Source organism: Paroedura picta, chromosome 10 (genome assembly GCF_049243985.1).
Source record: "Paroedura picta isolate Pp20150507F chromosome 10, Ppicta_v3.0, whole genome shotgun sequence".
Lineage (NCBI taxonomy): Eukaryota > Metazoa > Chordata > Lepidosauria > Squamata > Gekkonidae > Paroedura > Paroedura picta.
In genome coordinates this window covers 37,064,667-37,082,483 of record NC_135378.1, presented here as the reverse complement: position 1 = coordinate 37,082,483, position 17,817 = coordinate 37,064,667, and the positions used below count along the sequence as shown (strand labels likewise).

The following is a 17,817-nucleotide window of genomic DNA, read 5'->3' as shown; positions in this document are numbered from 1 at the left end:
TAATGACTGGAGATACTGAGGACTGAAGCTGGGACCTTCTGCATGTAAAGCACCACACTGAGAACTCCTCCTGTAAACACCTCTTAATAATAGCAGTAATTTATTATTTGCAATCTTGTAACTAAAAGATATGAGGTCAAAACACTCTTCAGGCTGTAATGTAGCTATTTTACTGTTGTTCACTTTTTTGTTGCTAAGATACCAGCCCTGTTTACATATTATAGTGAATGTACATAATAACCTGTATGTACATCTGATTGTATGAGCCAATGTGCCTTCACCTTAGAAAGATAACTGGGGCCAGAACATGGACAAGTGTGCAGTTTTAATTGCACATGACCCCACCAACTGCCAGCCAGTTTCCTAGGCAAGGTGGTTGAGTGAGTGGCTGCAGATCAACTGCAGGCATTCCTAAAGGAACTATCAGCCTTGGACCCATTCCAGCCCAGCTTCCAACAAGGCCATGGGGTAGAAACAGCTTTGTTTGCTCTTACAGATAATCTCTGGTGGTAGCTGGATCTAGAAAATGTTTCCACTTTCCCTTGGCTTAAATTGGGAATCTCACAACACTACCCAAAGCACTCTGCCAAACATCTATCCCAGTTCTCCCAATTGTGTAGAACTATGCTGAATCCAGACTATTATACAAGACTGTATTCTGTGACTAGTTTATTCTCAGCTAAGGCACAGAGATCTTTTGACACAAGCTTCCATCAGAATCTCAACTAAACTCTCCCCTTAGCAATACATACAGCTCTAATATAACTTCTGACATAGGTGTTGCTGGCCAGTTGGAATGCTTGGAGCAGCCTGTCACTTAAGCTCCCTGCATCAGTGAATAATTCACCCTTCACTTACTGGTTCTCTGTCACTTCAGCACTTGGATCCTGATTTCCAAAGTGCTATCCATCATAGCAATATATACAGCTCAAAATGTCCCCTCCCACTAGCTTTATAGATGCTATGTCATAGCTTCATGGTAACACATCCATTAATAGCTGGTATCCGCAGTGACTAAACTGTTCTCAGACAGAATACCTCCGAATATCAGTAGGAAGCTTTGCTGTGCCCTGGTGTAGGCTTTCCCAGGACATCAAGTTAGCTACCATGTGAAAAAGCTTCCTCAATTAAATGAACAAATTGCATGAACCAGACTGACTGTCCCCTGGCTTTTTAAAAATTGTTGTTGAGATAAGTTATCTGTACCCTTACATATTTTCAGCAGGGGTAACAGCTTGGAGGTAGCGATTTTCTATAAGAAAAAGGCACGAGGGGAAAGAGTTTATATTTTTATTTAAAGAGTCTGCCCCAAACATTGATTCCTTATTCCAGCTTCCTTTCTCTGGTTGTCATTTACAAAACTGATGTGTCCACCTGCTCAAAGCTGCATTCATGATGTTTCACTTTCGGCATCAAGGCTCTTCCATCAACTGTAGTTTGCAGAACGTCCTGGCATTTCCTGTGTTGCTCTGACACTCCTCTGAGATGAATTTAGCTAAAGTTGCTTTGCTTATCTTTCTAGGTAACCTTTCTGGAGTTGACAAGGCCTGCAGCAAGAGTCTCCGAGCAGCTGATGAAAGACGATAACGGCCCTCCGTAGATGGCAGGCTGGTCCCAGCATAAGGATACAGCCGAATACTGAGCTGTCGCCATGCAAAATGATCTCCTTCCCTGTGGATCTCACTACGATGTATCAACTGTCATGGGGTCAATGAAGTTGCTTGGTGGGTGGCTTATTCTGTAGTCTCTCATATGGGGAGATACCTTAGCATTGCTTTCAAACAGCAAAAGTATCCATCAAGTGAGCAGCAGTGCCTTGAGGAGATGCTTGTGATGCCCCTGGTTCAAATAAAATAAACCCACCTATTGGTAGGAGGCTCAAAATCGCAAATACAGTTTCCTTATCTGTTGGTGCTCCTGGGCTTGTGTCAAAGGTGGGGTTCCCTTTTGCTTTCTTGTGCCATATCTCTCAGCTGTCCTAGGACAGGTAACGTGATCTTCAGGGTCCTGTAGGCAAGGGATTTGTAGAAAGGAGTTCTATCCAGTGGCTACTGCACTAAGATATAAATGACAAATACAGATGAAGCCAAGTCTGCCACCTATTTCCCATATCTTGGGATACAGCTCTTCCCCAGAGTCATTGTATGGCAAAAGTTTGGAGCCTGGCTGGAGGACTCAAATGGCTGTCATCCAGTAGCCTTTGGTTGAGAGGAAGTGATGAGTAGCCAGAGAGAGGTCAAGGGAAACAGCTGCAAGAACAAATCATGATATCTATGAAGAAGTGAACACGTGCAATCAGAAAGGCAGGTGCCTTTGCAACAGGCAAGGAGTTATTTTGATTGCAGAAGGTAGAAGAGAAAGGGTTCCCCTCCATCTAAATCTACAGCCACTCACATCTTCACATACATCCCCATCCTGCTGCTTTTTACGGAATGTGAAGAAGAAGAGCTGGGTTTTTGGTATCCCACTTTTTACTAACCAAAGGAATCTCAAAGCAGCCTACCCTTTATCTCCTACAACAGACACCCAGCGGGGTAGGTGGGGCTGAAGGAGCTCAGAGAACTGTGACTGGCCCAGGGACTCCCAGCTGGCTGGATGTGGAGGAGTGGGGAATTGAACCTGGTTCTCCAGATTAGAGATTGCGCTCCTAACCACTACATGGACAGCTGCTACTGCTGAAACACATGACGTTAATGTTCAGCTTGGGGGTATGACAGGATTATGATGTCAGATTTTAACAAAAATGTTATGAGCACTGAGTGTCCTGATTTTATCAACAGAAAAGTGAAAATATGCAATGGAGGCACATGCCTTATAAGGAGTTGATCAGCGATTCATCTGCCCACTTACTGTCTTCTGACAGGCAGCAGGTCTTCAAAACTAATAAATAGTTTTGCCGCATCTTGCTGTTTTTATTGTTGTAATTTTGTCTGGAGTTTTAATGGGTATTTTAGTGGGGTTTATATAGACATTTGTAACCCGCCACGAACCATATGGGAGTGATGGGTAAGAAATCTGATAGATAGATTGATAGATCGATCAATCTCAAGGAAAACCCCTTCCCAGTCTGGCAAGAGACCAGGCTGTAGAAGCTATGGCCTCCTGTTTAGCACACCTGTGCTCTGTCACCAAGAGGATTTACAACAAGATGCTATGTTCTTTGTCCAAACTACCTGTATTTCTGTTGACTAATAACTCTGCGTAGAGAAGTGTACCTTTGGAGTTACCATACCTTGGGAAGTTCTGTTGACTCCTCCCTATTCACATAGCCTTGTGAAATGATTCATGCATTTGACTCTGCTCTGCACCTAGCTTTATCATCATTGTAAATCTGAGAGCTGAAGTTCAATCTAGGGAGGCACCCATGAGAAGTTTTCCCTCGTGAAAGGGAGTTGGCACTGAATTCTGGATCCCTGTAAAAGGGTGCCTGAAATCACACACATACACAATCTTGGAAGTGCCTTTGTAGCTCATGATAGCAGCAACTAATTGCTTAGTCCCATAATAGATGCAGGAGCACACAACCCCTACTAGGAGCTGGTTTGGGAGGAGTGGTAGTTTCCAAAAGGAGATGTATGAAGGACTTTGAGCCCAAGATGAGAGAAGAGTTGAGCCAAGGGAAAGGAACACTGCTGAGCAGATTTCCAAAGGGCAATATTTAGAAGAAAAAACTTGATGAGGGAACAACTGTGCTTCCATGTTATATGTGGTTCAAAATCTAACTAGATAAATAATAACTGATGGAGATGAGCTGCAGGTGAAAATCCACTCGTATGAAATGCCAACAGGATATAAGTATGATAAACCGTTGTTTGTGGCATTAGTTATGCAGGACTAAATAACAGGACGGGAGGTTATGTTTATGACAGCACCTCTCTCAATATATGAAGGGGTGGCTCTTTAGACTTGGATTGTCAAGAGAACAATAATTCAGGGAAAATAGGTAGAAATTATGCGGGGGTTTTGTCGTCATTACTTTTACTATTTTAAAGATGATTTCCCCCTCTCCCCCACAGACACACGCCACCATTCCTGCAAGCTCCTCTTGTGTAGAATCCTCAAATGGTTAGATGACCTTTAGCTCAGGTGCCCTATTACTGCGTAGGCCAGGTTTTCTCAACCAGGGTTCTTGATGGCCCTGGAAGGGTTTCCTAAATGGGTGAGAGTTAATTAATTTTATATATTTTAAAAAATTGTTAAACATTTATCAGGTGATATGAATATATATAGTCATATTGAAACACTTCCGCTTCACAAGGGTAGCCCAAGTGGCGTTTTCTCATCTCTACCAAGCGAGGCTACTAGTGCCCTACCTGTCTCCAGAACACCTGGCCACCATGATCCATGCCACAGTCCCTTCTACATTAATCTTCTCTAACTCGCTGTATGCTGGCCTTCCCTTATCTCTGACCTGGAAATTGCAATTGGTCCAAAATGTGGCTGCTAGAGTCTTCACATGGTCATCTTGGAGGGCCTACATACAGCCTGTGCTGAGACAATTGCGTTGGTTACTGGTTAGCTTCCAGATCAGATTTAAGGTTTTGGTTCTTGTCTTTAAGGCCATTCATGGCCTGGGCCCTGCTTACCTGAAGAACTGCTTGTCTCCTTATGTCCTTTGCAGAGCCCTCCACTCTGTGAGTTTGAATCTGTTGGTTGTCCTTGGACCCTGGGAAGCATGCCTGGCTTCAACTAGAGCCAGGGCCTTCTTGGTCTTGGCCCTGACCTGATGGAATGAACTCCCAGAAGAGCTGAGGGCCCTGACGGAGCTATCACAGTTCTGCATGGCCTGTAAGACAGAGTTCTTCCACCAGACATTTGACTGAGGCTAGGCTAGGTGGACTGGTTCCCTCCCTATATAGGCCCAATGAGTTTGTTACCTGGGCAGAAGTTACCCCCCCCCCTGGAGACGGCTGTGTGGAGCTGTATGTGCTGTGGTCGGGCTTGGGTTGGAAGAGAGGGGAGGTTTTTTTAGATGAGGTTTTGCTACCAGTTATAGGATTGTATTTTTGTAATTATATTTTATATGGTTTTAAACTTTAAACTGTCACGAGCCGGCAGGGTCCGGAAGTGCCAGTCAATAAATGTAATTATAAATAAATACAATGGCCAATAGTTGGCCCGAAGGAGGTGGGGAAGGGAGGGAGGGAGCCCAGATTTATTGTGTACACAGCTATGGGTCCCAACCATATTCTGCATGATCACGCCACTTCTGGGGTTTTTTTAAGCCTGAAGAATGTTTGAGGGGTTTCTTAATGCTAAAAAAGTTGAGAAAGGCTGGCATAGACAAACCAATGGGCAATGTGAGTGATATTTGTGTGTCTACCTGCCTCATTGAATTTCCCCACACTTTAGCAGGACATTGGCGGTGAGAGTGGGGGGGGAAATATGGGAAAACTGCTCTTCACATTCAATGGAAGCAAAAGAGCAGGGTTCTTATACCTGGGAAGTCTTGGGAGCGGACCAGGGCTCTTTCCTCAGACCTGTGTGATGCTTCCATTCCTTCCTCATAGTTGACAGTGGAGCTTAACTATACAAGTATGCACACACACACTTTCAGGGTTTGGGGTGAGGCAGGGTAAGGATATGGAAGTTGTGACTCCCTCTTGTGCTTTGCCATGTGAACAAACTATGCAGTGAGGCTTTGACTGAGATAATTAAATATTAAGCAACCAAAACATTCATGTGACTGGTGAGCATTCTCACTGGTTTCATTCTTGTAGTATGTTTTTTTCTTCCTCTCTGACCCTCAGAAAGCCAGCTTTCCTCTGTTATGCATTTCTAGTTTCTAGCCAATTTGAAATTTATATTTTCAGTTTTGAGCTGTATGTTTTAATGCCCGTTTAACTTCATGTTAGAAAGGAAAGTGAGCTTCCATCTGGACTTGATCAGATGTCACCAACTCCAATATTCTTCATGGTTCAAATTACTGGAGATGATGCTGAAGCCAACTTTCCCCGTATTTGCAAAGGAGGGAGGGAAGCTGAAAATGGCCTGGATTCAAATTACACATTTGTCTTTTCAGGAAGCCAAAATAATACCCTGGATGGAAAAGTGAGTGTCCCTTCTTACTGACTTTAAGAAGTGAAGGGCTGAAACTAGAGTGTGGTCATAATTTCCTCCACTACAAGCAGCCATGTGGAGCTCATCTTTCCTATTGCAAAGTCACAGAGGAAGCCTTCCCAGGCCAGCTAACTAGCATGTTGGCCTCTTAAGTTTACATTTTGGAAGAAAAGGAGAAGGGAAATAATCATTATTTATAGCACACAATTTCTCTCCTTTTTTCTGGTTTTGCTGTACATTGTGTTTAAACAATAACAGATTTTAGTGTGCCACACGAATGCTTTACCCTGATCTTGTTGACTCAGGCTAGCTGCATCTTGTCAGATTTTGAAAGTTCAGCCAGGTCAGCTCTGGTCAGTTTTTAGATGGGAGGCCACCAAGACAGTCCAAGGTTGCTACTCAGAGACAGAGAAGGGCAAACCACCTATGGGCTTCTTTTGCCTAAAAAAAACACTAGGTCAGCTGTGACTCAACATCACTTTACACCAGCCACCAGCCACCTTCTGCCCTTAACAATGGTAAGACCTGAATAATCAGTAATGTGAATTATAGAAGGTGGCTCAAACATAAATTCTGAAAAAGCATGGCCTGTGATGATAGATTCAAGTGGGTAGCCATGTTGGTCTGGTTGGAACAAATTTAGTGGAACAAAATTAGCAGTGGCACCTTTAAGACAAAGTTTTATTCAAGATATATAGCATTTAGTGTGCACACACAAGTACTTTGAATGTTGACAGCAATCCTGTGTAAAGCCAGCAGAGGGAGCTCTGAGTTTGGTAATGGGCTGTGAGCTAGCTGTCTCTCAGAGAGAGACACAATAAAATCAGGGTCCAGTAGCACCTTTAAGACCAACAAAGATTTATTCAAGGCTTGAATAAATCTTTATTGGTCTTAAAGGTGCTACTAGACTGTTTTTATTGTGCTACTTCAGACCAACACGGCTACTCATTTGAATCTATCACAGAGAGAGACAGAGACGAGAAATTATTGTCTTGTTTCCATGCATTAGGTGAAAAAAAATGTCCTCCGTAATAAAACAATACATTTGCAAGTGACAATGTGCACTGTGGTTTTCATGGCCCAGAGAGAAAATGTAAATAAATCATTTTAATCTTGTTTTTCAAGATTTAAACATTGTGCTTTGTCTTTCTTGGGAATTTGGCAAGGACTTGAAAGTGCGTCAGTGTTTAGTAACCTGAGAGTGATTTCAGGCTGCAATCCAAAATCCCATTGTGACTTAATGATGCTATTCATTGGTGGCTACTTGGTATCCTTTGCAATAAGATACCAGCATTGATTTGCAAAGGAATATTATGCTAGTAGAATAGGGTGATATTTGGGGCTTCTCTGCCAGCATGCCAGCCATTGAGCAGTTGTAATACTTCAGTTGCGTGAAGCTGTATTTAGCTATGGGCTCAAGACTCCTGCTAGTCAGAGTTCAGCTAGGACAGCAGGCATGTATCATCACTGGCAAACGGTATATCTGGCCAAAGCCAGAGACGGGACCATGAACTCACAAGGCAGAGCACTCTAAAAACCTGAAGTACACCAATCCGCAATTTAAAAACAAAACACTGTGGGTGTTAGAAACAACAACAACATTATAAAAAGAGAGCCTGTAGCTTTGAGAAATGAATGGCCTCAGCAGCCATTGCTAGGCAACCCATGCAGCCAGGCTCCCAGTCTTTTTTCTGTCAGTAAAAGGCAGAGGGAGGGGACAGGGACAGTTTTTCCAAAGCTATTCTGGACTTTGAGGGAGGCTGGCAAGAACCTGCAGGTGACTTCACCTAGCTTGGGCTGATTGCTGCTGTGCAATGGCAGCCATCTCATGAAAGACAGTGTGATGTAGTGGTGAGATGTTTGCTCTAGGATCAGGTAGACCCACAGTCGCACAATCAGTCTGCCATGGAAATTCCTGGGCGAGTTTTGGCCAGGCACGTACTCTTAGCCTAGTCTACCTCCCAGGGTTGTGATGAAGACAAAATGGAAGAGAGAATGATGCTTTGGTTCCTAATTGGATAGAAAGATAAAGAAGAGTTGGCCTTTATGCCCCGCTTTTCAATGCCCAAAGGAGCCTCAAAGTGGCTTACAATTGCCTTCCCTTCCACTCCCCACAAAGAACACCATGAGAAATGTGAGGTTGAGAGAGCTCTGAGAGGACTGCTCTATGAGAACAGCTCTAACAGGACTGTGACTAGCCCAAGGTCACCCAGGTGGCTGCCCATGAAGGAATGGGGAATCAAAGCAGCTTCCTGATAGTCCCTTTTTGCCTTTCTGATCACCAACTTGCATTTTATTTTCCAAAGCCAGAGCACCCTTGTTAGTGACCTCACTTGGACTACTGGCTTCCCTGGCCCACCGAACATTGCTGGACTCTGCTTGTCTCCCCCCTCCCCACCCCCGTAGCAGAATTCTCCAGCTCCAAAGTGGGCCAGCCAGCTGTAGAGAAAGAAGGCAAGTTGAGTGTCCTGAATGTAGCGGTTGGGAAGACAAGCCGAGTGCTTAGTGGTGTTTGTAATTACGCAGTATATACAAAAAAGCGCAACACGTGTAAAAACCTTGCCACAGATTTTGAATAACTTACTTAACTCACTTTCTCCATTCTTTATTTCCCTAATCATAACTCAAAATGCTGTCCCCGTACCATTCCTCATTGTAAAATGCCTCAATTTGCAGCCTATACAGAAAAAGACTTTATAACAATAGATGGTTTGTGTTTTTAAAAGAACACTAATCAATACAAAAACTCTGAAATTTCACATAAATAAAGCTCAGTTCTAGAGATGATCAGTCTTAGGAATAGCTGCTGCTCTGTTTCACTTATGAATGCCTGAACTTGAGCAGGGCACACTAGTGAAGTATCATGACACACAGATTTGCACAAAGCCCTTATTAAATGAGATGTATCCTCAACACTCTGCCCCACAATAACTGTGCAATAGGCCTAGACTCACTCAATAAAAGACACTTTTCACGTAAAATAATGGTGCACTTCTAAACTCTTCAAAACAGGTGCTAGCAGGGATAACTCAGTTGCTCTCAACAGAGGCTTTTTGAAATACTGTATTTGCATAATATTTTAAAAGAACTAAAATGCTTCAGGAGGCTTAGGATCCAAGAGCATGTAAGACTGAGGAAAAGGGAGACTGAAGCTTTCCCATTATAAGACTAGAAAGGATTCTTGTACTGATTGCATATCCTGTTTTTCCTGTCTATTTTTCTGCCTATGTGTTGGTTTCAAAGTGGATTTTATAATTCAGTAATTTACTTGTGCTTTGAGTTACGGTGTTTGTTTAAAATGAAATCTCAGAAGAGGAGTGGGGAGGGCTGGTCCAAATGATCGAAAGAGCCCGGTCTATGAATGGGAAGCAGAGGCCACTAAACAATCAGGGCTTGTTTCTCAGCTACTGCAAGTGCTTAGAAAGAACTACATTGCCTTTTATACTCAATTGCCGGATAACAAAAGATGACGTTTCTTGTCTTTGTTTTTCTCCTCCTAATTGATTTGATGGCTCCCTTTAGCTTTTTTTTTAATGTAGAAAGGTTTACTAGTTATTACAGAACTCTGCATCCAGGTTAGAATTTAAGTATGTGTACAAGACATACAGGTGCCAATTCATTGTAGTGTAGCCTCACAATATCTCTGAGAGCAGCCAAAGGTATGATCTTCAGAAATATTCAGTGTATGAAACGTATACCATTTCACTAACACAGAAGGCATTTTCAACTTCTTCAGGCAGTAGGTACATCACTGTTCTAAACAAGATGTTATTGGTTGTTGGCCCAATGTAGAGTAAAGCCATACACGGATGGGAGTTTCATACAACAAATTTCCTTCTGATAATGAGATGCCTCTGAAGAACTGTGGTCATTCAAAAAGTGCTGCTTCCTCACCCCCACCCCCACCCTTTTTTGACATATGACCTTCCATGGATTTTTTTAACATTCTAAATTGAGTGCTACAGTGCTAAACCAATTGACTCCAATTCCCATGAGTCAGTGGAATCAAGGCATTTCAAAGGCACTGCTATAGCTCTGTAATACTATATCTGTATAGTTCTATAGTGCTCAACATAACATTTTTAAAAGCAGCCAAAAAGGGCAGGAGGGAAGTGGCATTGTAGGAAGAGTTAAGGATATTTTGAACAGCACAGAGATTCAGAAGTGCAACAAAGGGGTAGAAAACAAAAGAAAGAAGTTTCCTTCAAAAGTGGCTCAATTGTATTTTGATAACCCAGCACAAGTGGGTTTGTATGAACAGGTAAATAAATTCCTCTAGCATCTGGTTATTAAAACAGGTCTGTCTGAAATGACAGGGAAAAATCCGGTGTGAAAATGGCCTTTAAGTGATTGAAGGAATTGGCTTTGGTTGCCTGTTCTACAGCGAAGGCAGTCTTATTTATATAAAGGAATGCTACTAGCTCAGCCATTAAGCTAAACCAAGAACAGACTTGCTAAATGGCATCTAAATAGGATGGATTCGCCTCCCCCTCCCCCCATGGGAAATGTTTTCAAAACTAATCCAAATCATACAGCCTAAAATATTTAGCCTAAGTGAACTACAATGGTAAACTAAAATTATTGGTGAAACTGAAATGGAGCCAGCTAGTGTGCCAGGATATGTCATGAAAACCAGAATCCAGATCCTGAAAAATATTTATTTGGAAGTGACTGTCAAGTTCTGGTAAAATTAATGAGACATTCTCCTGTATAAACACATGTAGAGATGAAGGGTCATAGCTCTGAAAGGAACAACCAGGGAAGGCCATAACCAAACAAGAAACGAATATTGATGTCAAGGGGAACTTGGGAAAGGGGGAGTGGTTGCATAGCAACCACATGGCTCTCTCCCAAGATTAGCTCTGTACGTAAGGCCAAAAAGGCTGCTGGAGGAGGAGGAGGGTCCTGTTGAAACTGCTGGCAGAACAGAAGACAAGTAAAATTGAAAGTGGTTCTTCCTTTTTACTGTCTTTTGTAATGCGCAAGTACCTTCCCCAAAGGAGGCACACGACAAAGTTTTGCTTCTTAACACTCCAGACAAAACCTGAGACAGGGTTGTTGCTGTTGTTTTTAAAAGAGATGAATGTACATCGTTTTCTCTCGACAGCATTTCGTTAATGCTGCTATTCAAATGATGAAATGGGGGGGGGGGACAACTGGACACACTGGCTGACATTGTATTGGGACCAGAGTAACAAGATGTGTTATACAAACAACAGAAATAGAATTAGTGCCAGTGCTGAGTTGCTCCACTGGAATGACTGTGCCAAACTGGCATTATTTTTTAGCATACACTCCACTCTGGACCAGGATCCATTGTTTGGCAGTGGCTGTATTCCTGCCACTTTGCACATAATGTTATAAACATCCACCGATCTGATTGGTGCTGCCCTGAAGTTAGACTTGAAATCTGCAAAAAAAAAAAAAAAAAAATGACAATGAGGCATTTTAGATGATTGTATTCATGAGAAGTGTTGCAGGCTAAATGGACACCACTGTTCTGGGGTTTACCATTTTGCCTAACTTCTACAGGAGGTCAAGTCTCTAGTGAAGCAAGAGAAATAAAAGCAAGATTTCAGATGTTTATCTCATGTGGCACAGTATGCCATCCTGCGTGTTTAGTTAATTCCACCATTCCATGGTCACATGGAGCCCTGACCATATGGGAGGGGTTACAGATGACCAATTTGCTGCTTTCACAAGCCTGCCTGTGTCAGAGCATCCCAGGATCCACATGAACAGGGCAGATCCTCTTACCCAACATTTGATTTGGTTTTACAGGCCTTGACAAAGGCTGCATCCACACACTGATGGAGATGATACTATGCCAAATAATGCAAGATTCACACTTTTCTCATTCTAACAATCCTAGCGAATTGGTCTGTCAGAAGCAAAATTCAACAGGAATCTTGCAGTGTATTAAATAGCACCTCCAAGGACTAGAGTCAGCTCCCATCTGATGCTAAATCATGCCCAGTAAGTACCCACAAGGTGCGTCTGATAAAGCAGGTTCTACTTCACAAAGTAAAATAGAATAAAAGCTTGTTAATTTTTAAAGTGCCAGATGACTCTTAGAGTTTCCCCTCTCCAGCAAGTGGTAAGTGCATTTGAGGAGATATATTAGCTATGCAACTTCATAGGGATCATAATCCAAGGTTTCTAGATATTGTAACACGTGCTGGTGACATAAAGAAGAAGAAGAAGAAGAGTTGGTTCTTATATGCCGCTTTTCCCTACCCGAAGGAGGCTCAAAGCGGCTTACAGTCGCCTTCCAATTCCTCTCCCCACAACAGACACCCTGTGGGGTGGGTGAGGCTGAGAGAGCCCTGATATCACTGCTCGGTCAGAACAGCTAAAGAAAGAAACAAAATATTGGAGTTAGTACAATAACTCTGTCTTTATTCTAATGGATGGTCTGAATCTGGTCTAAAACGATTAATGATATTACTCATAAGCAATTAGCAGAGTAGAAAAGGTTGGATCCAACCAGCTTTTCTGTTTGACTGCTTATGCACTGGAGGTTTCATGCCAGGCTGCAGGCTGGAGTTTTAGTCGTGGCAGGTTGCCCCACCTCTTCCTGCACCCACATGGGGGAGCATTTGGCCTGGTGCACCTCATTTGCCCCCGATTTGTGCTCTTGCACTGGAGCTGGGGCAGTGAAGTTCTCAGTGCATAAACGGTCTTTGTGAGAAAGAAAGGTCGGATCCCCTTTGAGCACTCAAAAGGGCTAGGTAGACTTTCATAGAACATCCCTGAACAAAAATCCTTTGTGACAGCAGGGTCTGTAGAATTCGGGAGAATCGGATAAGACTGAGTGGGAAAAGAATCTGTGCAGCTATTTTAGGGCAGAAGGTGGCAAAGTTTCTTTTTCAAGTCATGGTTATTTCTCCAGCCGGACTACCTGGGCCAGATGCAAGGAAGAACCCTCTCATATCCATCAGCTCGTTGTCATAGCCATGCCATCCATTTTGCCATGCCTCCCTTTTTCCTGTGCCATTCTCCCAAAATGGAAAGGTTTCTCGGCTCTGCGTGGGAAAGACATTTGTTAAATGTGACTTACACACCTTAGGTTGCAGTCTTAAACACAGCAATTAGGCAAGAGGTTTTGTTACTTCCAAGAAAAAAAATGATAGTATGAATGGATTTCCAAGAAGGGAAGTGAAATATAGTAAACAATCATTTAAAATTTAATTGCTATCTGAATCCATACTTAAATTGCCATGTGAAACCAGATAATCTATTTTATCCAACAATCTCTAGAGATATCACTTGCAGCTCAGTCACCATGCCAAGAAATGGAATATTGGAAACTGGTCTACAGATATTAACATCAGAGGCTATGATGCCTTCTCCCATCCATTTCCCTCTCTCTGAGACAAGATTTTCCCTCTGTTGGGGTTTCCCCGTCTTCACCGCTCATACCTGGGGGCCCACCAGCAAGAAGCGCGTCACCCAGAACTTTACCCAAACCTGTGGAGACAGGTCTGAGAAAGTCCTCAGCAGTGGGAGTCCCCAGCGAGGAACAGTGCTTACAGTTAGAAGGCCAGAGAGGGGCAAGGAACCGCCCAAGAATGAAACGACGGATGCAAGACGCTGGAGCTTCTCCTTTAAGGGTTCGGTGGGCGGGGGGTGCATGGGAGGAAAGCTACTTAATGGGAGAGGTCGGCATCCATGAGGAGGTGGGGTTCGGGATAGTGTGAGGAACTATCATGAACCCGGGAGTTCCAGCCCGGGATTCCCGGTGGACTCCATTCTGAGATGTCGACTATCTGCCTCAAGTGCTATTCTGACCTGCCTTCCCGTCTGCCGACACCGTGGCGGAGCAAAGAAGAGGAGCGGATCCCTCGAACCCTGACACCCTCCATTTGTCTTTCCCTTTACCAGATTGAGCAGCCCTAGTAATATATTTTCTTATTTACTGGCTATGTCATCCTGTCACAATATATTTTGGCTGTTGGCTCAGCCCAGGAACCTGCGGGAAGGATCAGGAGCCCCCTTTAATTTAAACAACTTAAATACCACTCATTGCATTTTTTGAATTCAAAAATAACAAAAATATTTTATTTGACATACAGGGGAAAGATCTGGAGAAATCGGGTTGAACATTTCTGAGGGAACTCCATTTCTGAGGGAACTCAGTACATGCATAGACTTCAGTTCTTATGTTTCAGGCTAATGAGAATTAAGCTATTCACAGTGACTATATTTAATATTGAGAAGCTTTTGTTCCAGTGAGCAGGCCTCATGGGAAGGAGTGGGGAATGAAACCCGATTCTTCAGATTAGAGTCTGTCAGGAAAGTCCATATTACAGTTGCCTTTACTAGAACTGGAACTACCATACTGTACCTGTTCCTTTATATTTTTCCACCTTGGTTGGGGCCTGGAGACCACTTAGAACTGATCTTTAGACTACAAAGACCAAGAAATGGTCCAAGAAATGACTGGTCATTCCTCCATTCTCAGATCATCATCTTCCAAACCAGAACAGAAATAAATGTGTGTGTCCTACTCAGTTGGCAAGCCTGAGATAACCTGAGACAAACCCATAGTTGTTACAGTGGTCATGAAATCCTAAACTGGTTAACTTGGCCCTTAAAATTCCCCAGCCTTATGAACCTGGGTGAGGCACTCAGCATTGACTTTTGAGATCAGCATAGTCAGGGAGACCATTGGACAGTAGTCTGAGTGGTAGGCCAACAGAATACCCCATCTATTCCTATTGTCCAGTGTCAGATAAAAACAATCAAAATCTGAACTCTGAGAAGGACAATTCACAGCCACCCTACCTTTTCTAATTAGTGACTGACTAGCACAATTTTCTTTTTAAGAAAACGGTGCTTGCTTATTTTATTTAAAACATTTGATAGCCTCCTTTCTCCCTTGCAGAACTTAAGGGGGTTTATAATGTAAATAAAACTTTACAAAAACACAGTAAAATATAAAGTTGTAAAAGTCACAGATTTAAAAATGCTGATTAGGACTGCCAAAAACAGAAGCTAAGATAACCTGAAGCAAACCCTTAACTGTGGGGAACTATTATTCATCATGAATCCTGAGCACTCTACGTGGCTCAAAATGCACTCCCAAATAAAACTGTTTTAACCCATATGAGGAAATGCAAGAAGAAACAGAATAATTTGTCAACATGGACATGTTTATGATTTAAAATTTTAACATTCGTGAAATTTGGGAAGCGGTCACAGTATCTCCTCCAGCTTCCCTTTGAAACTCATACTTTTAGATTCTGCTCCATATTCTGCATTTCAGGGCTTGTTACACTTGTAAAAAAGATTACTGTCCAACGTTTTAGTGTGTTGCTACCACCAGACCTGTTATTACACTGTTTCCATGAGTCTACTGCATTCCATGTTCCTCTTTAACGGCATAGCTACAGTTTTTCAGTTTGTGCATAGTCAATGAGCAATGGTAGGCATAACAGCCAGCCTTTAGCTTGTGTTTTTTTCAAAAATTTAATATATGGTTCCAGCCTAGTTCCCCCTTCCATTTTTACTTTCTCTCAGACTGAAATCTGTACTATATTTGAACATGTGTACATGGAATGCTTGTTGCTGTGCTGTTAGCCTTCATTCCCCATGTGCACTGAAGTACTCTTTCTCTTGGCATGCCGGCCTGAGCAAAGGGTTTTCCATTTCTTGCTTTTTGACATGCAAACTAGCTGAGCCAACAGCAACATCTAGACTTGTTGAAAGGCTTAACCTGAGTGATGTCATGCGGGCTCCAGAGGGAGCTTGCAAATTAGGTAAGAATTGGCAGTCCGTGAGTCGCTGCTAGCAAACCCAGGAGAAGACACTGCCTAATAGTGTGCTGCCTGCTGACAGTTCTGCTTCCTGGAATTACGTTCAACATCACAATGGCGCAAAGGGGCTCTGCGTAGGAAGGGAGAGTCCCATTTTCTCATTGGCTTGCTCTGAGTGCCATCAGCAAAAATAGATGGAGACAAGGAAACGAATTTCATTTGTCAGCTAGCATTGTTCAATTATCTGGTACATCTGCTGACTATTAGATACAAAGAAATATAAGGATACTCAAGGGTTCTAAAGGGGGGTTAGATTAAAAATAATGACTACGATGCTGACAGTCTCTAGGCTGGGTTGCTAGGTATGAATAAAAACAGAAGGAAAAGCGAGAGAGAGAGAGAGAGTCCAGGATTATATGGGCAGTGGGGGGGGGGGGGGGTGTTGCTAGCTGCAATTCAATGAAACATTAAATTGAGAGGGCCTCATGCTTCAGTTTGCCATTAGTTACCCATGTACCTGTCATAAGGAAAGGAGAAGTGGACATATGAAGACATATGAAGAAAGGTTGGGGGAGCTTGGTCTGTTTAGCCTGGAGAGGAGACAACTGAGAGGGGATATGATAATCAAGTATTTAAAAGGCTGCCATGTTGAGGATGGAACAGAGTTGTTCTCTCTTGCCCCGGAAGGACGGACCAGAACCAATGGGATGAAATTAATTCAAAAGAAATTCTGTCTCAACATCCAGAAGAAGTTCCTGACAGTTAGAGCAGTTTTTCAGTGGAACAGGCATCCTCGGGAGGTGATGGGTTGTCCTGCTTTGGGAATTTTTAAACAGAGGCTGGATAGCCATCTGACAGAGAGGCTGATTCTGTGAAGGCTCAAAGGGGTGGCAGGTTAGAGTGGATGAGCGATAGGGTTGTGAGTGTCCTGCATAGTGCAGGGGGTTGGACTAGATGGCCCATGAGGTCCCTTCCAACTCTATTATTCTATGATTCTATGGAATCTCCCATCAGCAGAGGCAGTGCCTCTATACCGAGTCATATAGCATGTAGCAGGAATTGTGATATTTGTTTTTAAATTTAGCACAAGGAAATCCTGACGAACCAAGCAAGAGACATGCAGTCTGTGCATGTGGGTGGCTAACAGAACCCAAATAGAGTCAATTTCTCTTTTAGTTAAGCACATTTTCAGAATGTGAGGAGCTGTTTCCTTGATCCAATATTTAAATATTCAGGAGGCTTTTAAACAGCAGCCTCTACTTCTAATTGGTCTTAATGGTGGCTAGTTATCTGTGATAGGAGCAGCAGAAACAGTTAAAATAGTCTGATTTGAAACATTAGTATTATGTCCAGCTGCTATCTTGAATTCGCCAACAGCATAATCATGAATGGAGTTACACCCTTCTAAGTCCACTGATGACAATGCTTTCGGAAGACTGTATGATGGCACCATGCATTTACATAGAATGCCGCTTTTGTAATTTGATTACCACATCAAAAGTGAATGTAAGTGAAGGTACATACACCAGTGTGCAAAGTCTAAGCATGCACCATCAGAGTTGTGTGTTATTATTACATTCTAAATGTGCATATAAAGTACATTCCATAGGCTGGTTGTCAATCATTGCATTTACCAGAGCCATCTGAAGCTGAGTTCTTTTGTAAATATGCCGGTGCCATCAAATCTCATGACCAACTTTTGGGAGCCCCAGCAAAGGGCTTTCAAGACACGTGAAAAGCAGAGGAGGTTTGGAGAGTCTTCCTTGGTGGTCCCCCATCCAAGTGCCAACTCTGCATCACTTCTGAGCTCTGATGAAATCAGGCTATATAAGGCCACCCTTCTGAAATGACTGGCTTTGGTGGACTTTGAAGGGTGTAATTCTGTTTAAGGCAGCACTGTAAATCAAGTAGCGATGGACAGCTTGCTTTCAAAAGACATATCTCATGTTTACAGCTCTTAATGAATCAAGGTTGAAATTGTGCTGGTATATTATAATAA

The 17,817-nt window shown here is 42.8% G+C and overlaps 2 protein-coding genes across 4 annotated transcripts in view; one reads left to right on the top strand and one right to left on the bottom strand.

The window, feature by feature from the left end:
• The window catches only part of STOX2 (storkhead box 2), a 140,534-nt gene extending 135,983 nt beyond the window's left edge, over positions 1 to 4,551 (top strand). The window contains exon 5 of one of the 3 annotated variants that reach the window (XR_013225187.1): positions 1,523 to 4,551. Coding sequence is in view for 1 of the 3 variants with exons in the window: in XM_077302297.1 (XP_077158412.1) it covers positions 1,523 to 1,600 (78 nt within the window). In the remaining 2 variants the exon portion in view is untranslated. The remainder of the gene's footprint in view (positions 1 to 1,522) is intronic. The other 2 variants (XR_013225188.1, XM_077302297.1) reach the window with 2 other exon arrangements.
• A 4,098-nt stretch (positions 4,552 to 8,649) lies between these two features.
• The window catches only part of ENPP6 (ectonucleotide pyrophosphatase/phosphodiesterase 6), a 28,344-nt gene continuing 19,176 nt past the window's right edge, over positions 8,650 to 17,817 (bottom strand). The window contains exons 7-8 of the mRNA XM_077302285.1: positions 12,962 to 13,085; positions 8,650 to 11,470 (exon numbers count right to left, since the gene is read on the bottom strand). Of these exons, the coding sequence (XP_077158400.1) occupies positions 11,265 to 11,470; positions 12,962 to 13,085 (330 nt within the window). The 3' untranslated portion in view covers positions 8,650 to 11,264. The remainder of the gene's footprint in view (positions 11,471 to 12,961; positions 13,086 to 17,817) is intronic.